Source organism: Thunnus albacares, chromosome 21 (genome assembly GCF_914725855.1).
Source record: "Thunnus albacares chromosome 21, fThuAlb1.1, whole genome shotgun sequence".
In the NCBI taxonomy this organism is placed as follows: Eukaryota; Metazoa; Chordata; class Actinopteri; order Scombriformes; family Scombridae; genus Thunnus; species Thunnus albacares.
Window position 1 is genome coordinate 20,250,022 of NC_058126.1, and position 27,469 is coordinate 20,277,490.

Genomic DNA, 27,469 nt, shown 5'->3' on the forward strand with positions numbered 1-27,469 from the left:
TCAATTTGTTCCTACTGACTTCATATCATTGTTTTCTGTTTTCTGCCTTTTAAAAATACCAATGTGTTGGGGTTCTGTGGGACGTCATTCAAAACACCTAATTCCGCCTGTGCAGTTTTAATAGATGGAACTATTTATTAAGTTCATGTTTGCCATGGGTCCTAATTTAAAGTATCACACACCATCAAGGGGGTAGCATGGATGTACATCTTTATAAATCCATGGGGGGTAGGGGCACACCATCACTCATTTTGAAGGCTTTGTGGAAAGATTGTACTTGGGATAAAAACTGCAATTTGTAATAAAGAAAAGTATATATTTTCGTTTTACACAATATGCAAATTAACTTTAACTTTCCTAACATAATAATAATCTGTTTTTTTCATATGACATTAATTACATAACTAATAATGTTTTGAGAAGAAATGAGTTAACATTTTGCTATGATGGTTGTTTCTTACAGTAGTTTATTTTACTAGGCACCCCATTTTAGTGCACAAACCTGCAAATAATGTACCCAAAATAAGAAGGTTACTTTTCTTCAACCCTTTTGATCACAGTCATAACCCTGGTCTCATTTAAACCGTAAAGCTTTAGGTTAATGTACATTTCATTATAAGATCACAATATACATGCTTTACATTCTGTTATTTTCAACATCTGAACCCAGAAGAGAAACAAGACTCATAATGTAGAGCAGACTAAAAGTATAATAATATGACCATGTTAGTTTCCCACAACAGCACCATTAAAATGCATCCCTCCATATATCCATCCACTGTAACAGATGCTTCAATAGTTACCACAAAATTTATATTTATTCACAATTAACTTTATTCTAATAAGATCAATCCAAGATGTCAGTTATTCAAACATTTCTGAAATCACAAATCAGAGAGATAAAAGTTACATATCTGTGATAATATAGTGAAGTGGTTGAGAGTCACACAAATTCCTCCTGAGTTTCAGTTCCAATCTACAACTTCATATATACATATACAGCATACTGTATTCACATAACATTAAAAATATAATCATTTCAACTTCAAACTGCATTAGATAATAACATAAGTGGTTGGTATTGAACTGTCTGCAAACCATTTCTGGAATAAAGAGTTTCTTCAGGAGACAGTGCATTAAAACTGGACCAAAGCTTTCACTGTAACAGGTACGTTTATCAAACGTGTTCCACTTCTGAGTTTATAATTCATTCGTAAAATTGCACCAGTAAACACAAACTCATACTGATCAATAACATGTAACAAAATGAGGTCAGAGGTGAAAGAGATTTGGCCTCTGAATGTCTTAGGATTCAGAGGATGCATTGAAAGTTCAAAGAGTCACCACAGGTAATATGAAAGTCACAATCCTAGTGTTCACATCCAAATACGATAGAAACCCAACACCACAGTGAGACAGGTGAACACTGAACCTAAAAGAGAAAAAAAAACAGGCAATCATTAATCTACTTACTTCAGTCAGTTGTGTTCATAATAAATAATAAAATTACTGATGGATGGATTCCATTTAGCTGCTTCAGTTTCAGGTTCCTGGTATTATGCATGCTAGCTCACTGTCACACTGTCATAGCTAACTGGGACACTTGCATTGAACAGCCTGTGTTATTTATAACAATATGACAAGTCAAAATGTCTGTGGTTGAAAAAGGCTCATGCTTGCATGTTTTAATATGATGTTAACATGGAGCCATAAAAACGGACTAGACAGGGAATTTTTAACAGTTGTCCTCATGTGAACTTCTATACTAGACTGCTTATTGGTCTGTGATCAAAGGACATAACAACAATGCACTGGTGCCATGTCCTACCTGCAAGATATTTTATAGTGTCCAGTTTATGAGACTCTAACATGGTTTTCAAACCCGCCACTTCAGTGTCTATCTTCATGTTGGTCTGAGTCAAATGGCGATCTTGCTCTGCAGTCTGTAAAAAAGGCAATTAGACACAGACATTAAAGATAATCCACATGTTTTTTGGGGCTTCTGTGTGTGATTTAACAAAGTAATAATGAATGAAAGGAACAGTATACTGCGTAGTATTACTAGTATCACTGTGTGATGTATATTATGTAGATTAGCATGAAATAAAAAATCGATGTGATACAGTGGGATCATGTAGGTGTACTGCACATATACAAACCATTTCCATTATCTCTGTTCGTGCTTCTAGAAGCTTCTTCTCATGCTCTGCACTCTGAAAACATAAATATTTTATTTAGAAGAGGGATACAGGGAGTGGATTTCAGGAAATCACCTGTCAGGTTCACATTTTACTTTTTTCTTGAGTCCCATCTGTCAATTTAACAGTATATTTGAAACACCACTGGTTTGATTTTTGATATTTGAAAGGACGATGGAATTAAGGGATCAAGATTTCATCTTCCCTTTGATTCGGTATGTATGTAATTATCAAGGCAAACTGGATTATAATGGTTTACTAACTGACAGCTGTAATAATTCAGTGGACGACACAGTGCTGGTGTGTCTTAGAGGTAGGCCATGTCATAAATGGTAGAGTTTGAAAACATCACGTGGCAACAACAGTCATCTGTCATTTTAAGCAAACTGAATTCAAGATCAATTGAAAATTAGAAGTGAAGTCAACTCCAAACACTAATTTAATTTGTCCACTTACCAATTCTTTTACACGGCTTTTCTCCAAATTCATGTCCATAATAGTGTCTGCGCGCACTTTACTCAATACATCCTACAAGATGACAATGAAAACACACAAAGGAAAGTCATAACATAAGTACCAGTTGATAATAAAGCAATAACAATAATAATAATAATAACAATAATGAACATCTTGGATGAAAAAAGGTGAAAAACGCTTCTAAAGGAAAACCTCAACCATAAATCAATACATTTTCAGTTAAATTAAGTTCAATAACAATGTCAATGAATGTTTAAATTGCTGTTTATAAAAGGTAGATTAATTATTATTGTTATTATTATAAATAAATAGCTCCATGACTGATTTCTTATGAATATGGCGCGACAACTTGCCAATTAAGTGACAATAATAAATCTCAATAGTCACTTACTGCCAGTTGGACCTTCAGCTGCAATAACTGAATCTTGAGTTTCTGGGAGAAATGTTAACATATTGAAAATGTTAAACGGTGCCATGTGAATGACAGACAAAAGCACTAACACAAACAAAGCAAGAAAATAATATAGATAGTCCACTTCGTCCACTTACCTGGGTTTATCTCACAGCTTGGTACAGTTCTAGCTATCTACTTCCAGGACTGATTTTTATAAATCTAAAATTGTATGAATTGTGCATTTAGGATTTTAATTTAGATTCAAAACTCATATTATATTTAGCCAAAACTTCAATTGAACATTACCTTCAACATATTCTTTGTATGACTTGCAAGTGGATGATGCAAGTGTATGTAGTTTTGTTAAAAGTTTGTGAATTCTGAGACCAATACAGTCATAAGAACAATATAAGAACAATGAGCTCAGATGCAACGATTATCTTTAAGCCTGACAAATACACTTACCTCATTCTCTGCCAGTAAAGTAGAAAACTCACTCTTCTCAAGGATTATCATGTCCTTCTTTACAGCTGCTATTTGAGACATCACACGCTGCAACATAATCTCCTGCCAAAATCACACATCACATATGACATTTAAAAAGACAGAGCAGGTACTATAATGCAAATTATCCACCTGGAATAATAAAAACAGGGAGGAGAGTTCACACAGTCTGAAACCTTTTTGCAATAAAAGTGGGAACTGTAACACTGTTTAAATACTGAGCTACACTCATTTTGCACGATATCTCATTTCTATCAGGTGACTCCACAGAAATGAGAGATCAGTAAAATTATTTTCATACTCCAGATTCCTCAAACATTCCTGCTGTTCCTGTTTTATGTTGCCACATCACTTATCTAATTTTTAATTATTTTATTAATATTAATATTTGGGATTTTGTGCACTGCTATTGACACACCCAGAATAAATTCAATGTTTTCCAGTAAGTTAATAGTGAGTTTTCTGATATAAAAATACAGTAAATAGATAGAAAATAGATTTTTTTTAATAGTATCCAAATTCAAGGTTACCCAGGTGAAACATATTGCTTTTACCTTTTTACATGAATAAAAATATCAGTTGAAGCCATTTATTCACAATTCTAACAACAGCCTTGATGAAGTAAATACTGAGTCACTGCTTAAATCTGAATTCATTTCATGAAAAATGCAGGTGTTTCTACTGATTTGTACTTTGACATAACCAAACACATGTTCAACTACTAAATTGATCGTCATATGATAAATGTGCTGTGGAGGATAAAGACAGTGATACTGCTTCAATGACCTTTATAGTAATAGTACTATGTGTAGTAAATGTACAATGACTCACCTGCTGCACTTTGGTTACCATGTCGCTGTAGATAGCATCCATGTTAGAGTTTGTCATCCTCACCAGTACCTGAACCATCACCTCAGCTTGCTGAGTAGTGAAGCCTGTTCATGGAAAAAATAGTAATTGTTATTATTAATTAGGAAAATCAATTAACAAATCAGAGTAATACAGTGAAAAAATCCTAAATAACAGAAGCAGACCGAACCATTTTCCTCTAGGAGTCGAACCACCGCATGTGTATCAAAAAACAGCTTCCGGCCTTCAGACTGTGGTACATCTGCTTTCAAATCATACTGGAGGGCTCTGATGGAAGTACTCAACTCTGAAATCAATGTGAAGAAGATGGGAGTGATTATACCTTTTGATAAGCTTTTCAGACACCAAGTAATGTAAATAGCAACATGTATGCATATATTAATGGCCCCCAGCAGACATGTTAATGTAAAAATATTTGCAAATAATGTTTGTAACTGCAGATATTTCTGCTTTCTCACAGACTTTTCACACAACAGTACTTGATTATTTCATAATTTATACACTGCATTCATATCTTAATAGATTATATATTTATTCAAAGGGTAGCTGTGTTCCTTTATATTTTGGAGAATCAGATTTACTTAAATAAATAATGTATAGCCCATACCTCATATTTGGTATTTTATATAAGTTGAATGTATTAGTGATACAATGTTTAAGTCATGGAATTAAGGTTCATACTAATTTCTTTAAGCAAAAACTCACTTAATTGACTCACATGTGAAAGAATTGTTGGCTTGTAACTCCACGGCTGTTTTATGTTGCTTCTTTTCTATCTTTTATCTTTTCTTTTAATATACTATTTCCTAAGTGTCTGCTTTTCTTGCTGCAACAAATCAAAATCCCAACACGATTAATTTATTTACTCTGTGTTAATAAAGCTTCTGAGCATTTCAAAAGGAAAAAGAATCCGTCTATTCACCCTAATTTCATAAATCTCATTCATGTAAAAATTTAAAAATAAAAATAAGTTTTATGAGCTGCTCATATTTTAAAACACAACAGCACTCTGTGGTGACACCTGGAAAAATGGGCGGCCCTGTGGCTTATTATGTAAATACTGTGTGTGATCTGGGCAAAGATTTCTACTGAAAACATTGTGGATTTAGCATCAGGGTTATATATAATATCTGACACTGAGTTGGTTATAACCATAAAACCGAGACTGGAGAGTTGTTTCAGCAGTTGAAATGTATGTTACTCCAAATGCTTGAATATAAAGCTTAACCAGAGAAACACAAACGCATCATTGTGAACACAAACATCATTATATTCTCTATATTGAAATGAATAATCAAGATGTAGACTAGATTTACACTGGACTAAAGAATATCACACAATGAAAAAAATACTTTGTATATTAAAAGTTAATTTGTTTCCTCTTTTCATTACACATTCCAATTTAAACATTTAATTTTGCCATTAAAATTTAAGCTTTTCTGCTTTTCAATTTTCATATTTACATCATTAGTCCAGTTAACATGGGTGTAACCAGAAGGACCTTGTTACCTCTGATAGACATGTGTGTCCCAGCAGAAAGATGCATCGTTCTCGGTCCAGGAGCTCGTCTCCATCTCCACGGCAGCTTCTCCAAGTTGCAACAGGGTGCAGTGATGACAAAGGAGCAGACAGCTGTCAAACTGCTCGGCGGCGCTGCCACCAAACTACTAACTCTGTATGGATTGTGAGTAGGGTTATAACACTTTTCTGCGTGGTTAAAGACAACAACTTTGAGTCGCGAATGACATTGTCTCAGCACCATATTGTGCTCCCCTGCTATAAATCTTGCCAAGACTGTACTACTTCCGTCTCCGTATTCTATCCAGGCTACACTGTAACTTTTCACCTAGTCTCTTAAAGGGCCAGTGTACATGACAGCAGGCATACGTCACTTCCCTGACGTCAGAACGATCAAGCCCCCTTTTGGATGAAAACAAGAAGTGCAAATGGGGGGAAAAAAACTATTGCAACGTGCCTAAAAGCTGGTCCCAAAAGAGCAAAGGACAGTAAAAGAAGAGATCTGTGGCTTCAAGCAGAGAAGATGAAAATGGTAAACTGTGGGATACATCTGTGGCAAACACTTCATCACAGGTTAGTTAATGATTGTAAAGTCAACAGTTATAATATTAAAAGTAGTGAATGTTGATGCTACATTGAAAGGGCAGCACATAGAACATACTGAAGGAAATCCCAATTTAATGTTAGCCTGTAACAGCTAGCTCACTGGAACTGGCTGCAGCAAGCTGGCTTTTCCCCTGGTTTGTTGAAACACAGCTACCAAGTAAAATGGCTTCACCTGTCTGTTCCCTGAAGTGATTATATGTCATGATTATCATTATAATACAAATTCAAAGTATGTCTAAATGCTACATTAACCTCTGCCCAGATGACATTGTGACCTGACATGCTGTGGTAAGCATATTGTCTTCTGGTTGCTTGTTGCTTATTGCTGAGAATGTTTATTGAAGTTACTTGATCAAGGAGAACTGTAAACAGCGAACATCCAAGTTGGTGTAACTGGCATGCTGTCCCTTCCCGTTCTGCCCTCTGACAGTCTGAGTGTTAGTATTTAACCCAAGCAGATTGGCCTACGATATGATAAATCAGTCTTATCGGTTCACTAGTTTCTATTTGGCTTCACATTCCACCTATCTTTGTTGCCTAGAAGGGTCCTCTCTGGCCTTGGCCTACCATGGCAGTGCTGATATACTCTTTATCAGAGAGGTTTCTGCTTTCACCAAAACATCACAGACAACTGACGTCTTGAGGAGAGATTAAGAATTACAGCGTGACCTCAAGATGTCATCTTGACCCAATGTCACTCCAACTTGTAACCCCTAAAGATGGAAAATTCCATAACACTCTCAACCCTGTTAATTTTGCTATATTCTTCATTACTGCGGCTCATTATCTGCTGTACATTTAAACATACGCTAGTTCTGCACTCATAGCTCCTTCCTTTTTTAGTGACTTTCTTGCTAATCCCTCAGTTGTTTACATGCTATTCAGATCTTCTACTTACTTAATAACGTCAATCGTTGATCGGCCACGACATAATTGTTTGCCTGATTGGCCATAGGATTTGGGCTCCTAATAGCTAAAAAGCAGTACGGTTTTCTTGTGTTATGCCATTAAATTGGCAAAGAACTCAGAATTTGCATTTAACGTCAGTCAAATTAGAGGGACTGTTTTCACCCAAAAAGGGGCGGGGACATGACAAAAGGGCAAAGTACCCGGATGTGCTGTATCTATTTAATGGCATCTAGCAGTGAGGTTGCAGATTGCAACCAGCTGAATACACCTTTCCTCCCCCTCCCTTTCCAAGCATGTAGGAGAACCTACAATGGCCACAAAACTCCAAAAACGTGAAAGGCCCCCTCATGAACCAGTGTTTGGTTTGCCTGTTCTGGGCTACTGTAGAAAGAGCTCATTTTAAGGTAATGAAAACACAATGATTGTTAGATTCATTTGATTACACACTGATTAAAACACACTTAATATTATATTCCATTTCTGCCAAGTCTGTTGCATTAGATGCCACTAAATTCTACACACTGCGCCTTTAAATCACATCCATGTTTCCCTCCCTTCTTTTCCTTGCATCTTAGTACCTCCCAATGAAGATACAAGGAGAGACGCAAGTAAAACTGGCAAGAAGACAGGAAACAAGGAAATGTTTCCAGAGAAATAAGATGTCCTTTCCTCTGCAGAGTCATGTGTTGCAGTTTCTGACAGCAGCAGTTTCTGGATCAGCTGTGATCAGCTGGATCAGCTGTCAGTCGGCTTGAACAGCTGGAGCAACTTCTGGAGTTTGTATCTGCACATATGTTGACTGTGTTGATAGTTATCACTGCCAGCAGCTGTTTTCTCTCTGCAGCCTGTAACCTGTTTAACAAACACCTGCACATGAATAAAAACCTGCATTCTGTATTTATACTTTGTATTGTGTCCTGCTCAGACACATGAACCATTTCTACTGGCAGAATGCGTTTATATTATTTATTCATTATTTGTGTCTTTTTATTTATTTTAATTTATTGATAGTCTGATTGTGAATTCATTATTTAATAACCGAGAATATGATTACGGTGTCATTTCAACACTGGAAATGACTTATTTGGCTAAATGTTTCAAGGAAAATGGAAATGATGTAACTCATATCAAACCTGATGCTCAGCCTCATATGTGACTGAATGGATATGATGAAAACTGATGTCAAATATAAATGTGTTTAAAATGTGGTTTTTGCTGACAGACAGACTCTCCCTGAATTTTTTAATTTCACTGATAATAAAAGTTAACAAGGGAAATAACAGATCATGAAAAGAAAAATCTTTCTAATAAATGAAGAAAGTTGTTTATGGATCTTTTGTTGATCAGTCCTACAGTTAACACAGATTTTTAACTAGATGATGAATCAGAAAACAAATCAAATATAAAATTTAGGAGTGATACACTCGAGTTCAATCTGTAATCTGTCTTCACTCAGTGGTGTTGAGATGTATCAGATCAGTCTGATCAACTGCGGTGTCCAATCAATAACTGATATCCAATTAGGGGGTGTGTCAGCCAGTAAAAGACTTCAAGAAGGCTGCTCTTGTGTATCCTCGCTCCTCAGAGCAGAAAGAAGAGCTTTGGGACGGCATGCAAGATGGTGGACCAGAATGACTTCCTGTTCAAGTGAGGAATGAGGAAAGATCTTGATCTAGATTTTGTTCTGACCCCGACAGGCGGAGAAAGTCATACCTCTCAAAATATAGCTCAAGTGTTTTTGGCTGAATGAGGGGGAGATATCTAGTTGTTATTATTTGGTTGAACTGACCCTTTTGATGATAGTAATAATAATGATTTAGCATATTCATTTTTAACTTAGTACACCCGTAATGTCTATCTGTTCTGAGTCACCCACCCAGAAAAAGGTGCCATCCAAATAGTCTTACTAAATTAGGGATGAGCAAAAACAACCTGAATTTGCATTTTTATCACAAGTATTAAATCTATTATGCATGGATTATTTGAGGGAGTTTGAATAATCTTATCCACTCTTAATCACAAAATTTTAGGTTGAATTGCATTATGACCACCTGGTAATGTTATATAATGTATATCTTTAACTTTTTAGAGGTTACTTTTAAGGCATGATAAGGTTTGACTCACAGTACAACATCTCACATAACAAGCCTTGCAGACATTCACAGATTTGTTGTATTTGTCCGTTTTGAAAGTCAAATAAAAATGGTAGAATGAGAAGTTTAATGCCATTTGAATTCTTTTACATTTTCTATTGCTTTGGATAAACTGATTTGGTTCATTACCAAGATGCTAATAAATAAAAATGGGAAAACAACACAGTGTCATATCAAAGTTGATACTTTTATAATGCATAACTATACATCGTAAGTTCTCTACAGCAAAGATTATATACACAATAAGTAACACTGAATCAAAAAAAAAAGTTTCAGTCATTGGAAGTGAATATTCTGCTTATTACAGTATATTAGCTACAAAGCATCAGCACCTATATCTTCTCCATGGCAAAAAAGGAATACAAGTGTCTGACAGCTTTTTTTTTTTCTTTTTTCTTTTAAATCAGACATTGTTCCTTTCATGTATCACAAACTATTTAGGAGAATGCACTATACAGGAGCAAGGGGAACATAGAAACTATCTTTTTACAATTGTTGTGTAGGTAAAATCAATCACCTGGCTATATTGTAATGATTGTGTTTTAAATAATCAGTTCTAACTGGCAACTGTGTATTTTTATTGTCACTTTTTTTAAACAAAGGTAGTTTAGAATATATGGCAGCTTTGGATTCACTGCAATAAATGGCAAATTGGCTTGCATCCAGATTTATGTCAGTGTATATTAGACAAAGTATCTTATGCACTAGTAGATAAATTAGCAGCTATTACAACATGTTGCCTGTTTTGAGAGAGAATGTAAAGACAAAGCTATTTGCAAAGCTTGCCGTTTTCTTTACATTTTCTGTTACTGAGCATCTTTGCTGAGGTTTTACTGAAAAAATAATAATAAGTTGAGTGTATTAAGGTTTTGCTCATGAGAAAAAGAAAACACAGACAGATAAAGTGGCTGCCACTAAAACAACAGCACATAGCAATAAGAGCACAAAGATGAGACTGCGCTGGCATAGAGGCTGATGTCCCGGCTGCTCCTCGTCAATAGAGAGCAGAGCCAGAGAGGCGCTGTCGGTGGTGCTGACTGGGTCGGCGTACTGCGGCCCGTGGGGCTCCACCATCCAGCGCAATACGTTGACTTTCTTCTCCATATCTTCGATCATGTGGTCAATTTGGCTGATCTCCTGCTCCATGGTGTTGCGTTCCTGGCTTTCTAGGCCATCAGGGAGGGCTGGAGTCTCAGCCTCGTTCAGGTCTGGCAGACTGAGCGCCCGAGCCGCTACTTCACTGCCTCCTCCTGCATTGCCAAAATTTAAATTAGGCGTTTAAGTCTGAAAAATACTAAACAGTGTCTTAACTGTTTCTAAGGATGCCAAATATAGATTCAGTAATAGCTGCATGGAGTCACATTAATACAGTTACTTCTTTTTATGGGCAAAAACTGAACCCAGAGAGACAACATTTTTAGGGTGTAGCCGAAAAATTGTAACCAAAAACCAAACATTCCTCTGCATTAATAAAGGACATGGCCTGTTAATGCTGCAGTATCTCCTGTGTTTATAGGGAGTGAGTGGATGAGTGGTACGTATTATACAGTATTCAGTATGATTTTGTATTTTAGTGGTGTGTGGAAATTAAAGAAGCATTATTTTTGTTCTGATGGCTGCAGCAGCAGTGGATAACATGACTGAATGTTATGTATCACTTTATCCACCAAGCTAAAGTGTAACTGTTGCAGCAGTTCAGAGACTTTTTAGAAATGAACCACATGCAGCTGCAAGACGAACTGACAAAGAGAGACAAACACTGTTTTCTAGTCACAATTGTAGTAGTTTGAAAAAAATGACAAGGAAACAGAAAATATTGATCTCACAAATAATGTAACCCCTCTTTGTGACATAGTGTATATGTCACCTAACTCTGACAAAATCTGTTAATGTTGCTGGCTGTTTTTCAAAGAAAGTCTGCTCAAAAAGCACCCAAATGACAGTATGATGTCAGGATGTAATTTGCATGTCAGGCGGTTTACACATTCATATGGAATCAAAGAGGTTTATATCAGCTGCTTACAAAAGGTTTTTAAAATGGAGAGGTGGAGTCAATCTGTATTTTAAAAATGTACATGTCATTGACATACAACACATCCTGTTATTGATATACAATCAAATGTTAATCATTGAAGACTGCAAACTTCCAAAATCATCCAATAGGCTGGTAGATTAAATAATTTTGCATTTTGATTTTTTTTTCTTATAAAAAGATAGATGATCACCCAGCAAGTCAATATTGTAACAAATGCACTACATTGACAACACTATACAGACACTGTAAGTGGTGCCACATGAAATGTGTGCAAACAAAGACGTGATGTTGTGCTCCCCCCAGGCTAATCAGTGTGCTATTATTCTTCAAATACTAGAGAACAGAGAGAGTGCAGAAGTGAGGCAGCTTTTCCCACAATGCAAATCTTCATCAGTAGTCTAGATATACCATGTGAAGAAACAAATTAATGGATAGAGACAGATCTGAGGTAACACCAGAAATATTATTAGTGACAATGTGATTTAAAATTGATACATTTCTATAGAATATAATAATAAAATATACTTCAACAAATGTTGACGTGTAATTCAGTTGCATTTGGTCAACAACTTGATAAATCATTGAAGGTTAGTCTCTTTTTTTATGTAACTTAATCTTATGAACTTAATTTAATCATGTTGACAGAAGAACATTTAAATCACAATAAATGTTCCTCCTGATATTATGCATCTCTGTCTATTTACTCTCAAGTTCAATCGTTGTATAACGACATAAACACGTGATCTTTGATTTTAATTCAAACAAGGGAATTTAACAAAAGGCTAAGGTTTCATTTTTGTTTTATGCGACTTAGCAGATGTGATTCCCTTGTCTTGTTAACCTCCTAAAAAACACAACTTTGATATACAATACCATATGTAAGGCCACTGTTTACCTTGTAGGCCATTTTGCACCAAAGAAGCCGTGTCAGCCAAAGAGAAGATGTCAGCCATCTTGAAAACTTTACACATGTCAGCGTGGAGGAGCTCCAGGCTGGAGGAGAAGGCCACCCAGAGGAGCTCCATCTCCTTACGCTGCTCCTCAGGGAGGCTCTTGTCCCGGAGATGTGAGGTCAGATGCTGACAGATGGCCACGGCCAACTTTTGGGCCTTTTCTCGTGTTTGTCGCAACTCATCCCGCAGCTGCAAGGTGTCTGTGCACCCGCCAACGCATGAAGCCAAATGCCGGTAACATGCCACCACCTGTATGAGGGCAAATAAATAAGATTTAAATTTCCTAATTAATATTCAGGGCCGGGATTAGAAAATTATGATAGGAACCTGATATCTGGTAGTTGTTTGGACTGAATATGGCCCTCGAGTGTTAGGGATGTGTAAGAGAAGTGGCTACTGTATTTGTAAAGACTAATAAGGCTGCAGGTAGCTTGGCGCTGCTGTACTTCAACAACTCAGACCTTAATACTATCTGATCCACAGGCTTTGGAGGCAAAAAATCTGTACTTTTCATCTATAACTTAAAAAGGTAGAAACAGGAATGTTTGATTTGCAAATGTAAAAATCACCTGATCAAGTTAAAAGTATATACTAGACCATCCATCACCTGTCAGAAGAGGAATATCCGTACACCTATCAGCCCTCTGAAGAGCTATCTACTAGTGAACACATCAATTCTGTAAGTTATGTAAATGTAAATATGTATTTAAGCCAGTTTTCAATTAATTTGCATGTAATCAGTGCTCTGCAACAGAAATAAATACTATGAATTGTTTTGAGACTGCTAAGAAAAAAATAAGATTCATATCCATGACAATCCCCTAAAGCTGCTTAAAACAATAACTGGGATAAAATAGGACACTTCAGGTTCTATGATCTACAGTAAATTATATGGTGAAGGTATGTTAAAGTGTTTTATTAATAGTAGAGTAAGAGTTTAACCTTGGCGGATTAGTAGGTGTGGTTTCAATGAAAAATATTATAAATAATCAGCTTAACATCTCATTATCTATTTCTAGATAAGCCAAAAGAACCTTGCACACTCAGAGTGCACGCGGCCCATCTCCAAGGCAGAGATAGATGAGAGGAAGAACATAACATAGATACTATATTGTTGATATTATACTGTGTACTGTATGTACTCATTTATATAACTTCATCTCTATATTTGTACATAATTAAAATTTTGGATGTGTCTCCTCTTTTTATACTATTCCCCGTACTTCTACAATATATTTACTCATCTCAATTCCCCACTTTCACGCTATATATACACACACCCATCTCGATCATAACTGCACAATGACATTAATTGTCATATTACACTGCTGCTATGAGGCTCAAATTCTTCTGGAGAATCAATAAAGTTAACATATGAACTGCATATCAGACTATTAAATATGGAGCAAAATGTGATTGTAGGTTACAATTTTTTTCCCCACAGTGCAAAGACTATTCCATCCTATAAATTGCCTACATGCTGACCCATCTGTTTAAAATACGTGGTGTATTTGAGGTAAAACAAGTAAACACATGCCACTAAGGGGGGTAAAAAAAAAAGTGCATGGCTGTGTTATTATCCATCACAGACACTAGAATGGTCACAGAGATGCAGTGGACCAAGAAATTCTTTTCAGTGAGAGTGCTTTTTTAGCCACAGGGAAGAAGATGCTTGGATGTCATGCGTATGTTTAGTCTGTGAAATATTAACACAGGAGTTAAAAAACAACACAGTGAAAATATGATTGCAAGTACAACAAACCTTTTGTTCTACTTTTCTTTACTTCCACTATTTTTTTTGCTTAAATATAGTGAAAGAGTGATGTGTAAAATACTTCTATCAACCTCATTTTTCTGAAATGTATTAGCTGGCAACTCGCAGCTTATTGCAATGTTAACAACTGTGATAATTCTAACAATACAGAAGATGTATACCACTGTATCCAGAGCATAAAACAACTATTGGAACGGCTTACCTTTATCAAGGAATCCACCAGAGCTTTTCCATCAGCCAAAGCCTTGTCTGTGCCGACTGTGCAATCATCGCCCACTTTGTTATTTACAAGTGGCATGAGGATGATTTGTCCAGAGTCTCAGACTCTGCCACAGCAGGCAAGATTTTGGCCCAGCCGCCCTTCACTTCTCCGGCTGCCCCTGCTCCTCTTCTTCCCTTGGCAGATGCTTCATTCAATAGCTGAGGGTCGTCGTAGACTCAGTCCCAAGGCCGCATGATGCATTGCAATATTCCACTTCAATAACTGAGCTGCAATTGCAGATGCTGAACATGTTTTAGAGGCTAAAAAAAACGTCCCACTATGAGCCAGAAGTGGGGAAGTCAAAGTAATGGGGAAAAAGTGTAATAAAGTGATGCAACTCTTAAGCAAGGTGCTAATCCTGTGATTGACCCCTTCGCACTGACGCAGCCTAAGACGAACAGCTAATCTCATTAACTATCACTGAGACCAGAGAGATATAAGAGCAGCTGGCTGTCTCTACCACAATGGTCCTTTCACTATCCGAGAGGAGGCTGCGCTGTTACCTCATGCGCACCACACTGGCCTCACCTCATTCTCTGAACTGTAAAGGTCAACATACTACATAACAAATATTTCCTTAGCATGTTAGCTCATAGTTTACTAGTTAGTTACTTTGGTTAAGAATTAAGTGATTTTACACTTTTTACTGAGTGTAAAGACTAAAGCAAATTAGTGAATAGTGATGCACTTAAAGTTGTTTGTGGCTTCTTTGTCCTATCAGGGCCTTTTGTGGTTCACTTCCCCTCAGGCTCCAGATAATGGATGGCCTCATTTGACCAGGTTGATAAGATTCAGCATGTACCGGGAATGCATTCCCTGGCGTGACGTTTCTATTGTGAATAAAGCTCCCCATGCACACACACACACACAAATAAAATAAAATAAAAAATACAGTGGCTATGAAATGGCATTCAAATGGTGCTTAGAGGTGAAGGTATTCAAAAATTGGAGGAATGTGCAATAAAAATGTCTACATGACTAGAAGTGTGGCTTCAAGTCTGGATATTAACAATGATGATAGATTAAAGCCTACATTCAAACTCATGAATAGGTTTAAAAAGGGAATCAAGTGAAAGAGGGCTTTGCCAAGAGTCAGGGTTGACCTTTAGTCAAAACCAGTGTGTCCAATAACACCCTTTTGTCCAAGTAAATCTTTTACCAATATAAAGCTTCAGTATGTTTCCATAATTGGATTTTATTAAGAAACAAGCCAAAAACATTTTTAAAAAATACCACAAGAAACACTGAAAAATATAAATAAATAAGTCCCTCTTAGAGTTTCTAGGGAATTGTTAGTTTTAAAAATGGTACCTGAAAAAGAAACTCTGTCTTTGGGTAGTTTATAGAGATCAAAAGGATCTCTTATCACTGGAGGAGGTGCAGCTGTTAAGATTCTGGGCGTTTCAGTGGTGTGGAGTCCTGACTGATTTCCTGAGTGTTCGGCCAGTAGCACCCTTCCGTGGAGAAGTGACTGCCTCCCTGATGTTGGCGAGCAGGCCTCGCTTGGTCTTAGGCAGCACAGGGGACTTCTGGGAGAGCTTGAGGACTTCTGCCTTCAGTGAGGCAATCTCCCTGTCCTTATCCATATTCTGTTGTAGAATTTCCTCCATAGATTTTTTCTTGGTGGGAGAAAAAAATGAACATTTAAACCATAGTACAAGGTATACAATTATAAATTCCATCCTGATGAAGGTTTCACATTTGCCTGATGTACCTGCATCCAGTCAAACAGCTCAAATTTTATTATTGTTACAGCTACATAAGTAGGATTTGGTAGGTTCAGCTGAGTCCTTTAGTAACATTTAAGGTTTGCATTATTTGCAAGCCATCCCCAAAACCCTGCTCCTGTATCTTATATATGTATTTAAAATACACTCATACTTTGAATCACCTCACCTGATCATCAGTCTTCCTCTGCAGAGCCTCCACATCGGCAGATTTCTCCAGGAAGCCATCTCTGACCTTCTGAAGTGTTTCACTAAGATCCATCAGCCTTTTCTCTAGGGACAAAATCAACTAAAGACAAAATATTTGATGTAGACCTGAACGGATGATTACATAACCAGACTGAGACAAAGTTTAACTGGGATACATAATTTACATTTTGTCCTTGTTACCTGTTGTTTGTCCTCACACATCCCCTCTATGGCGCATTTTTCTCTGTAGAGACGTTTGAATCGATCATCTCCTGATGGGATAAAAAAGCTCAATATTGAAACAAAACGGACAACATACAATACAGCACACTAATAAAGAGACATATTGAAAATACACAAAATATAAAACATCTAAAATCTAAAGTTTCTAAAATCTAAAAACAGCATGTACTTTAAAAGTCTCATTGAACTTACTTTGAACCACTCAGATTTAAAACTGCATATTATGTAGTATAGACTGAAATGACTGAAGTCATGGAAAAGGAGCCTTAGATCTTCTTTTTCTGTATTTAAGACAGTATGCAAACCTGCTATTTCTGACTCTTTAGATGGTTCAGTCTGGCATGACTGGTCCACTGTTGGAACTGCAGACACTCCTCTGGTATCAGACGAGAACTTCTCCAACTCTGACAGCTTACGTCTGAGGGCCTACAAAGATGGTTACAACAAAATCTGATTATGCATTTATGGCAGGGCCCAACCAATACTGGATTTTGAGGGTTGATGCCGATATCGATATTATGGAGTAAAAAATTTCTGTTATCGATATAATGGCCGATAATCTTATATATACAGAATATAAACATAAATACATTTTTTGCAATGATCCCTCAAATGTGGTTATCAAACACTTGTGACAAAGCTATGTGATGGAGGCATGATATTTTACAGTTTAACAATAAACTTTATTGTGTAAAATAACAGCAGTGCACCGAAACTATAAACTTCACTGGGAAAGTAAATATAAATTTGAAAAATGCGGAGAACAAAAAAAAACATGTAAATATTAAACTTGAATTAAGAAAAAGTATCAAATATGCATAAAATGCTGCCTATGTGAAGAAAAAAAAAATCAGCACATATTGGACAACATATACACCGATACCAATATATCTGTGATAAGCCAATATCTGCCAATATCGGCTAACCAATATATCTGTTGGGCTCTAATTTATGGTAACCCAATGTAAGGATTCTGACTGCTTAGTTTGGTGGCATAACATGGGACATCACCAGATACCTATAAAACCAATTTCACTATTTACAGTTCAATAAAATCAGACATTTACATATTTTCCTATAGTTCAACATATGTACATAATGTAAAAAGATTCTGCTGACCTGCTGTTTCACAGCTAGTGAAACAACGTACCTCTACTTTCTCCTGTTCCGCGACAAACTCATCGAGAGGCACGTAGTCGTCTTCTAGATTGTTCATGGCACACTGGTAGGCGTGCTCTTTGATAGCATCCTTGTACATCTCAAAGGTTTTCTCAAGCTTTTCTTCGTAGCTCTCCTTCAGCTTTTCAATCTCTCGACTTAACATTTAAAGAAAATGAATGTACTCAAGTCTGGTTTACATGGGGAGATTGTTGCTGAAATGAACACTGGTATGAATGCACATATAAAAAAGGTTTATGCAGTCGGTACCAACTTGCCAAACAAAATCACAAGAATTAAAATGCTAGGTGTACAACGTCGTCTTGCAAAAAAATAAATACAAGTAAGATACCTGCGGAGTTCTTCACTCTCCATGAGCTGTTGCAACATGGCATCTCCCATTTCCTTACGAATCTCCATTTCCTGCACAAGGTTTCTTCTTCGCTCAGCCAGTAGTTTTGTTCGAAGGCTTTCAATCATATTCAAGATCTCCTAAGAAAGTAAAACATTTACTGGAGATAACTTCAATCCACACAGCGCATCTTGTAATGGATGAAGGTTAACTGTTCCACAACTACTGTATTGACTAAATAAAAAGGTAAGAGTTGATGACTGTGCTAGTGTCACAGCATGCCAAAGTACATGCTGCATCCCTGATACACATAAAATGTTTAACTGTGACATGTAATGAAGTAGTACACTCTGTGGCATTAAAGACATGTCAGCGTCATCTTCTTCATCAAGCAGCTCCTCTTCAGACTGGTAGCTTTCCAAGACCTCGTTGTCAATCACCCCGTTCCTCACAAGAGGTTTGCCGTCGCGACCAACCAGACAAGGAGACAGAGACTCCAGAGGCTTGTCTGGGATCACCTGCACCACCTACAGACGGCACAGGTGAGATTAATGGAACTGCAGGTTTTTTTTAAATAAAAATCCAGCTCACTATGCCACTTCCCCCTCACACAATTACATCCTCAGACTAACCTGTTTGGCAATAGCGGAGAATTTCATAACATGGAGAGTCTCGTCGTAGGTGGAGGCACACTGGTTAATGTTGACAATCATTGAAGCTTTTCCTTTGCCGCAGAAAACAGCCTGGAAGAGCTTGGTGAGCTTGCTCTCTCTAAAAGGAATGTAGCTGTTCTTCATTCTGGTGACCCGCACGGGAGAAAAAGAGGACTTTAAGAATGCAAAAGCACAAGTTGGAAGGTTTTAGCAATGCAAAAAAAACATCTAAATCCTCAAAGGTTATTGCTTCCAGATCAGACAGTTATTATGAAGTTTGCTAGTACCACAGTCAGCATACAGAACTGCTAAGGTCAAACCATGTCAACGTCAACCAAGTCTTGTGTCAAACCCAGACTTTAAGCAGACGGACACAAACCTCTGATACATCTGTAAACTGTACCTGTCAGTCTGATTGTTTCGAAGGGCACTGATGCACTTCCCCAGAATGAGCAGGGAGTTGTTAATATTTCCTGCTTCTTTTAGTCTCTCTCCGAATGTCTTTGTTTTGTTGCATCTTTCTGAGCCAGCAAGGTCGCACAGAGAAAACCTGAGGATCATAAACAATTTACAAGTTATTCCCTGTACAGTGTGTGTGTGTGTGTATAAAGTGGTTAGATTGCATCCAATGGAGACAGAGACATCATTTCTTAATGCATAATTCCTTGATATTTGAAGTAGAACTTAAATTATCAAGATCATATTTTCACTGTCAAATTGTGTCTTGGAGCTCATTTAGCTGCATATTTTAACTGAAGTGTTGATTCTTCAGTGTTAATACAGTATATTTTAGCACTTGAGTGTTTTTTTATTCTCAGAGTCATCTAGCACTTGTTGGCTCAGTAATAGTTGATATTTACACTTCCCTTCAGATCACAACAGTAAACAGAATATTGATTTGGGCACTGGTTGGATTTCTTTACTCACTTAACATTTAGATACTGGTGCTATGGTGACCTGCAACAATTGTTTCAATAATGACTAAAATGAAAAAAAAAAAATTATGGTTCCATGTGGAAAAACTCTACTAGGTTGGATAAAAACACAACACATTTAAACATAAATGAGGATACTTACTCTGAGATCCTTTTAACTGTGCTGCCATCAATCTTTAGCAGCTTCATGGTAAATATGCTGTGACTGTAAAGAAAGCAAAGAGTTTTGAAAACAGTAAATGACACCAAGTGAAGAAATGATGAAGAGAAACATTTGCCTTCTGCTGGAGGACTGGTTCATCTTAGTGGCTGCAGCACTTCTGTTTTTGTTTCCGAATTGTAGTAACTTGCAGGCTTCGCCCATGTTCTGGATGTTGATCCACCGGAGATCTGAAATGAATCTTTCAGTTTTAAACCTTGAGCAACATAAAAAAGCTATTGCTGCTATGTTTCTAGCATCTTCACACATGATAAAGTCGTTCTCACACCTTTCACATAAGCATTTCCAGCACCGTCATCACATACACGAAGGGAAGCGCGTTTCTTGGACTTGGAGCACAGGGAGGGTCCAAGCAGATCATATACACACTCGTTGTAGATTTCAAAGAATGCCACCCATAAAGCGAACTGGCTGCTGTCTGTGTCTGTTGGGTCGCTTGCCAACACTAAAAGGAAGAAGAGAGGAAAGGACAAACCCTGCAGTGGCACGTTGCACTAATAGATTTTCATTGCGTGCCAGAGAAAGTGCCTTCTGGAACAACTTCAAGTTTCTTTTTTCTGTTTAAAATTGCAAGATATATACGGTATATGTTGAATGTGTTGAATTTCTGAGGGCTACCTGTTTGATCGTAGGATGAAGACGAAGATGGGAGACGACTGGTAGAACAGGACAAGGACTCTGAACCACCAGTAGCTCTGAGAGGATCACACTCCTAGAAAGGGGATAAAGACACACCCATGCTAAGGCATTTAACTGCAGAGACCACCATGGTGTCAATCTTTCAATCATTAAATTATCAGCCATATCTTTTGGCAGATCCTGAGGAAACTCCTGTTGGACATGAAACCATCTCACCTCTTTGAATGAAGCAAAAATGGCAGCCTTAGTGCTTCTCTCCTGCTTGACTTGGTCAGGATCCAGCAACTGCACATCATTCCTGAGGTAGGGTTTCAGGTCCATAACCTCATACAGACGGCCTCCAGTGTACTGAAATGTGGCGTCCAGCACTCGAGGTAGTACCCCCGGCTCTTTTGAAGTTCCTACAACATTTCAAAATATACTTAGCCTGCCAAACAAAACTTCGTAGGACTTCTGACATTGACTAAAGCTCATTAAAACGCTGCTGGGTTCCATCTTTACCTTGGATTGTGAAGGTTTTCCCAGCATTGGTTACACCATAGCTGAATATCAGTGCATTCTTCCCATCCAAGAAATCAGACATTTGGCTTTTGACAGTGACTTCAAATAGCTCAGCCTGTGTCGTCTCTGGTCCAAAAATCTACAAGCCACCAGAGAGATTAAGTTTCCAATGCAGTAACAAAAACACTCAAATAGCTCAGCTTGTAGGCTGTGACTTGATCTTTCTCTCAACAAGCAAAGTACATTTTACACTGCAACCATTCTGGCATCATAACATTGCAACACATTTAGTTGGAAATTCATCTATACCTAACTAAAATGGCATGAAAATGTATCCATAATGTTTTAGGAATTCAGGTGTTCAGCCAACAGGTCAACAGTGCTACTATTTCAGGTGTTGCTGACCTGTGAGAAGGAGAATTTGTGGAGTGACATGCCAATGCCCTTCTCACTGCTCTTCATGGTGGCAGAACCTTTTGGCGCATGCAGTGTCACCATCTGGCTGTTTTCAATCACCACACAATCCTGAGCAAAGAAAGAAGAAGAACACCATGTCACTGTGGGTTGTGAAGCAAGTTGAGTTTAGACTTCAATAGAAAAGTAAAAGAGTAGTTTGGACTAGATGATCATCCAGATGCTACACTCTACCTGATCCTCATTGTCAGACAGTTCCTCTTTAGAGAATGGCCTGACTCTGAGGTAAACTCTCATGGTCTGCTGCTCAGCACCGCCTGGCATTTCACTCTAGAAACAAAGAAAAACTTTCAGAACAGAAAACTAACCCTCTGAGCAGGAGAGCTGAGTTTTAGGGTTTATTTTAGTCCTTTAGATCAGTGGCCAAGAAACCTGGACAGGAAATTGCAAAATCTAGCTGAAACTACAAAATGAAAAAGAATCTGAAATGTATTAGTGTTTGATGAAAACAAAAGGGAGAAAAACACATTACCTTCTTGGGTGAAGTGCTGACAGGACCAATACAAGTCAAGTCCATGTCATCAGGCTGCAACTGGACATTTTCTTCTTTGGTTAAATTAATAACGGTACTCATCTTGAGGCCAGAAAGCTCCAAAATGTCTTAATTCATGCGCCTAATTCACGTCACGCGCTGGGCAACGTTATGATCAATTCTCTGCACAAATGAAGGTTTGTCAGCTCGTGACTTGCTAATTGACCATTCAAGAGAGATGTTGGCTATGAAATGACATATTTTACCTTTACAACAGCTACGTACAACTCTGCTGATTGTCTTCCACTGAAAGTCAAGGGGAAGCTCGTAATCAGTTTTAACTGAAAGCAGGTGTGAAGTCAAGCAAATCCCAAGAAATGACCAACCAGCTTAGAGAGCTCAGAGTATCAAATCACTAGCTAAAAGTCATCTCTAAATACCTCCAAGTGATAAATGATCATATTCTGCTTTATCAACCAAGGATCTGTGTTATATACTACAAAGAACGATGATTTTAAGACAGGGAGGCCATAACATTTTTATAAATGGATACCCAGACAGCACAGAGACCTGTTTGCCATTTGTTACTTAACGCTACTATTGCAAAGATATTTCTTGACTATTGTATTGTTGTATTTGTCATTTTTCATGCAAGTGTCAACCTACAGCTCCAAAGGGTGGTGGTGGGGGAATAATTCATTGAAAAGCTGGTTCCACGTTTTTCGGTGTCTTAAAACAAGTTCAGCTGAAGCTAATAAGATGCTTCAGCTGTCTCTTAGACAAATAAAGAGTGTATCTACCAAAGTTAGTCATTTTTTAACAAGATTCCCTCTTTGCATTATCATCTCTCTGCTGCATCTCAGCAAGGAAACACTGTGAAAAGGGAATTTTCACTAAAAGCTTTATTTTGACTAACTCAGAATGCTAACGCCTTATATTATATGCTTCAGCTTAACTTTGGAACATATTTTTGCATATAATGGGGACTGTGGGTTTTGTCCCCCGTCCCTTGAATTGAAATCACTATAGGAACAGATCTTCATGGCCAACTGGAGATGAGGAACAATGACAGCAACCAATAACTCTTTTTCAATGTTGATATGAGCATCTGATTTTTGTTTGTAGACAGACTCAGAAAAATGTGAACCTCTCATTCAATGTCTGTAGCTCATTATTTTTACCCAAGCATGAAATAAACTACTATCAGTTACCGTCAGAGAAAAATCCTGACTCCCTCTGATACAACAACCTGCTATACCACTGCTTTCACTGGTGTTTTATAAAGGATCTTAAATTTACATCTATTGTCTGGACAATAAATATTTGTCTGCAGGTTTTACCTTTCTAACAGGGTGAACTGGTCGTGTAAAAGGTTGCAAAAATGTGGGTGTTCTTCTAAATGGGGTTCCAAATTTTCTCCACTTTGGACAAATACAGATAAAAAGGCTGTTAAAGCTAAAAATGTTAAATGTGCAATGGGCTTTTCTGTTATATCCTTAAATTGGCAATTTTTTCCTGAGTCTGACCAAATTTATGTAATAGATGTTGTAGTTTATCATAAATAATGGTGATATATCTTATCAGACTGGATTTTCATATTAGGGGTTAACAGGATGAATACATTTCGATCCCACTGCTTGATTATCACCTGTTCTGATTATGGGATAAACCTATTTAAAAAGTACACTATTGCATTAGACTGAAGCCTAAGCTTTAATCAGTAACCCACTGGTGACTGAGAATCTGAGTGAAGTACACATAATGTTCATTCCTTCTGCCTGCAAGTTCAGTTCAATTTCAGGGTGTCAGTTTGTTTATGGTAAATTTCCACATCTGTTCCACACACTCCCTTTAGAGACACTCCTTACACTGTCAGAATATACATCATTCAACACCACCACAACACAGTTTCCTTATTTATTCCTTTATTGTCTCATCTGCATTTGTTTATGCGTCTGCGATGGTAACTTCAACCTCTACACCTGGTTCGATGCTGATAGAGGTGATCTGCTTGACGATTTCAGATGGGCTGTGAAGATCAATCAGACGCTTGTGGATCCTCATCTGGAAGCGATCCCAGGTCTTGGAACCCTCACCACAGGGAGTCTTTCTGGTGGTGATGCGCAGAGTCTGGAGGGAACCAGAGGGAACATATTTTAGCTTGAGCTAATTAAAGTCACGAATCCATAAAACCCCATCTACTTTTCCCCATCTCCACACTGCACTACTATGTTCATATGCACTACTTAACACTTATGGCAGAAACACAGATTAACACAGGTTAATATAAAGTGTATTTGGTGTAAAAAAGCCCATGTGTCTTGGTGTGCATGTGTTAGTTTTATCCAAATGTATTTCACTCTGTGCACCACAAACATTCCATTTCTGCTGGAAAGGAAGAAACTTTACTATAGTTTCAGTATAACGTCCCTTCTCATGACCACTTAAGACACTTTCACTCAAAATCCGTGGTGGATGTCTGTCCATAATCTACCACATCAAACCCATTATGTCTGACATCCACATAAAAATGTAGGTCAAATACAACTCCTGTACCTTGGTAGGCATGCGGACTGGTCCCTTCACCTTCAGGTTCTTCTCCTTAGCCCCACGGATCAAATCTGCGCAGACTGAGAATAATAAAAGACAAAGCTTAGTAAGATATGAGCAATCAGCAATCAATTTGTTGTGCTTTTAAAGCCATGGCTCAGAATAGCGTATAACGTAGTCAGTGTTCATCACTTTGGAATTTTTATCCTCATTGCTCAGGTCTTCATGTCATTTTTAAACATAAATATCTTGAACTTAAGTACCTTTCTCCAGAGATTTGACGTTGCGGCTGGTGAGGGTGATGCGGATGCGGTGAATGGCCACCTCAGTCTCAACGGGTGCCTTGCCAGTGTCCTTTAAAGCCTGCGTTTGTGGGAAATCAGAATCATCTTTATTAGCCACATGTTTACACAGACACACAAATCAAAATAGTGATAGACGTATTACACAAAATTGGCATAACATTCACCTTGTTATTACTCAATAGTGCAAGCTTTAATCACCTTCCTGCATCAATGTATGGTTTACTATGAGATTGACCACTCAAAACAGGTTAAGTAACATAAATGCAGACTAATCTTCATAAGTTGCGTTATTACATTTACATATTCAGGCTACTCATTATCCGTCCAACTGGTTTATCCTGAAAGCCCAGAGGAACCTAAACGCAACACCACGTGGAGCGCTTGATACAGATTTTTATGGAAAATACTTATACTATATACTTATAGCATTAATATACTTAAGTAGAGAATTACATGCGTATAAAACACTAGAATTACTTTACAGCGACTGTTATTACACTTTAATTGTAAGTTAGCTTATTCCCCGCATCAGTTTCGCCACTAAACATTCACAAACAGCCCAAAAAACCACCACATGAGCCGGTTACTTGTCTACGATAACGATATATTAATCTGAACTCGCTGGTTTAGGCCGCCCAACTCTAACTCTTATAATGAACAGAAACACTTGTTTCTACCTAAACACTTAACTAAGTCACTTTAAATGAACACATGATCGTGGGAGCTGCGGTCTAATAGCTTTAAGTTAAGAATGTCTTTAAAAGTCGGAAAGATGTTGTGTCGTGTACTGACAGGTCTGATAACTTGCCAAATAAACACAAAATTATTGGGCAATCAGGTTTGTGGCGGGACGTCCACTTCAAAGCTAACAGCTACATTAGCTGTCCGCGCTAGCTCCCACACTCCGTAACATTTCTGTGTCAAATAAGGCTAAATAGTAATCAAATCATTGGCAGAAAGGTTTCGTTAAGGCAGTCACAGCTTTATTGAAACAGCACATACCATTGTGAATATTCCTGACCGACTTATTCGGGAGAAATTCAAGCGAACAGCGGTGAGTCAGGAACAGCGTGGTTAGCTCTTCACGGAAAGGCCGGATCACGGCCCGCTTCCTGTTAATATACTGCTTCTTCTTCTTTGGTGTTTCAGGCGTAGATATCACCCACAGCGCCATCTAGTGGCCTCGATTCACTATTGTTTAGGATTGAATGTAGTTTTTCACTGGAAACACTAGAGAGGTACTTGGGGTAGTAAGCGCTGTTATTACCACCAGTGTTAAGTTTTTGTTTGTTTGTTTTTTTCTCATCTCTTTATTTATAGCAACCGTCACTTACAGCATATGACACTAAGACAATAACAGCAAACATCATAAGGAAACAAGGATAACATAACAGGCATGGCTTCACTTTCAATTGGTTGATACATTCAATATGGTAACAGGACAAAGGTTTAAAAGTAAGAATAATAAAAATGAATTCAAATAATATATTTTTTAAAAGGTTACAGAAAAGATAGGCAATAAAATCAGATTTCAGTTGGATAGAATCAAAATACTTTCTAAATTCAAACATGAAAAGTTCAAACAATTGGCGAGACCTCGAGAACTTCTATTGAACTTTCTGGTTGTTTCTGATTTGTGTTTTCATATTTCATTACATCCTTGGCTTTCAGCTTGATTGAATGGCTGGTTTGAGTGTCAAAATAATCCTTCTCCAGAATCCTGCATTCATACAATAGATGTTTAGTTGTGTCTTCTTCATTTCCACAAAAATCACATTTGTTATTGATATCCACAAATCAATAAAGTCGAGTCAAACCCACTGACTCAATAACATGACACATACAAATCCGGTGAAAACCTTAACAAATACATTTGAAAAATAATGAGATTATTATCTGTATGTCTCCCCTCTATGACAAGAAGGCAATGAACAATACAATTGTGGGGGTTTTATTGTTGTTGTTGTTGCTTGTTTCATTTTCGTTGCTATTGGTTTATTGTGTCAGTCTTGAGGTCAGAGTAGTTTTCAGAGCACAAACTATTAATACAATTTAACAATACTCAGGAGCAGACTTTACCATCAGGCAAGGTATGCAACTGCCTTGGGCCCCCAACTAAAAGGGCAGATAGATTTATGTTGTTTAGAAATGAAAAGTGTTGAATTATGTTACTATTTTAAGTCATTGTACCTGAAAGAACTTTCAAAAGGCCCCCAAAGCACATAGAAAATATGCACCTGTATATTTCTACATCATTTTTCTCACAAAATATAACAACTAAAATATGATGACTTATTATTCATTAAACTATCCAGCATTATATAAAATAGTTAGAATCAAAAGCTCCTCCTTGAACAGACGTTAAGTAAATTGCAGTACATTCTGCTGATAATACCCC

At 37.4% G+C, this 27,469-nt stretch overlaps 4 protein-coding genes and 1 non-coding gene across 5 annotated transcripts; all 5 read right to left on the reverse strand.

Annotated features, from left to right (window-relative positions):
• Positions 1 to 449: 449 nt before the first annotated feature.
• Positions 450 to 6,290, reverse strand: mcur1 (mitochondrial calcium uniporter regulator 1). Its single transcript, XM_044340443.1, has 9 exons — positions 5,953 to 6,290; positions 4,613 to 4,729; positions 4,405 to 4,508; positions 3,535 to 3,636; positions 3,067 to 3,108; positions 2,655 to 2,726; positions 2,160 to 2,213; positions 1,829 to 1,943; positions 450 to 1,432 (listed from the first exon to the last, which is right to left on the reverse strand). Exons 1-9 carry the CDS (start codon positions 6,203 to 6,205, stop codon positions 1,377 to 1,379), a joined length of 915 nt encoding a protein of 304 aa, XP_044196378.1. The 5' UTR covers positions 6,206 to 6,290; the 3' UTR covers positions 450 to 1,376.
• Positions 6,291 to 9,797: 3,507 nt separating this feature from the next.
• LOC122972126 (regulator of G protein signaling 9 binding protein) lies at positions 9,798 to 15,613 on the reverse strand. Its single transcript, XM_044338896.1, has 3 exons — positions 14,594 to 15,613; positions 12,560 to 12,866; positions 9,798 to 10,879 (listed from the first exon to the last, which is right to left on the reverse strand). The coding sequence occupies exons 1-3, from the start codon at positions 14,687 to 14,689 to the stop codon at positions 10,503 to 10,505; spliced, it is 780 nt and encodes a 259-aa protein (XP_044194831.1). The 5' UTR covers positions 14,690 to 15,613; the 3' UTR covers positions 9,798 to 10,502.
• Positions 15,614 to 15,828: 215 nt separating this feature from the next.
• zgc:56231 (uncharacterized protein LOC406257 homolog) lies at positions 15,829 to 22,550 on the reverse strand. The gene is made up of 18 exons (XM_044340144.1): positions 22,217 to 22,550; positions 21,919 to 22,014; positions 21,676 to 21,795; positions 21,271 to 21,409; positions 20,986 to 21,170; positions 20,749 to 20,842; positions 20,399 to 20,575; positions 20,189 to 20,300; positions 20,053 to 20,115; positions 19,379 to 19,525; positions 18,955 to 19,120; positions 18,670 to 18,849; positions 18,323 to 18,462; positions 17,963 to 18,128; positions 17,118 to 17,238; positions 16,771 to 16,841; positions 16,550 to 16,669; positions 15,829 to 16,272 (listed from the first exon to the last, which is right to left on the reverse strand). Exons 1-18 carry the CDS (start codon positions 22,316 to 22,318, stop codon positions 16,057 to 16,059), a joined length of 2,415 nt encoding a protein of 804 aa, XP_044196079.1. The 5' UTR covers positions 22,319 to 22,550; the 3' UTR covers positions 15,829 to 16,056.
• Positions 22,551 to 24,124: 1,574 nt separating this feature from the next.
• Positions 24,125 to 26,203, reverse strand: rps20 (ribosomal protein S20). Its single transcript, XM_044340145.1, has 4 exons — positions 26,074 to 26,203; positions 25,030 to 25,129; positions 24,773 to 24,846; positions 24,125 to 24,346 (listed from the first exon to the last, which is right to left on the reverse strand). The coding sequence occupies exons 1-4, from the start codon at positions 26,074 to 26,076 to the stop codon at positions 24,164 to 24,166; spliced, it is 360 nt and encodes a 119-aa protein (XP_044196080.1). The 5' UTR covers positions 26,077 to 26,203; the 3' UTR covers positions 24,125 to 24,163.
• On the reverse strand, positions 24,917 to 24,984 carry LOC122973042. The gene has a single exon (XR_006399893.1). It is a non-coding gene; the product is annotated as a small nucleolar RNA U54 (small nucleolar RNA).
• Positions 26,204 to 27,469: the final 1,266 nt, after the last annotated feature.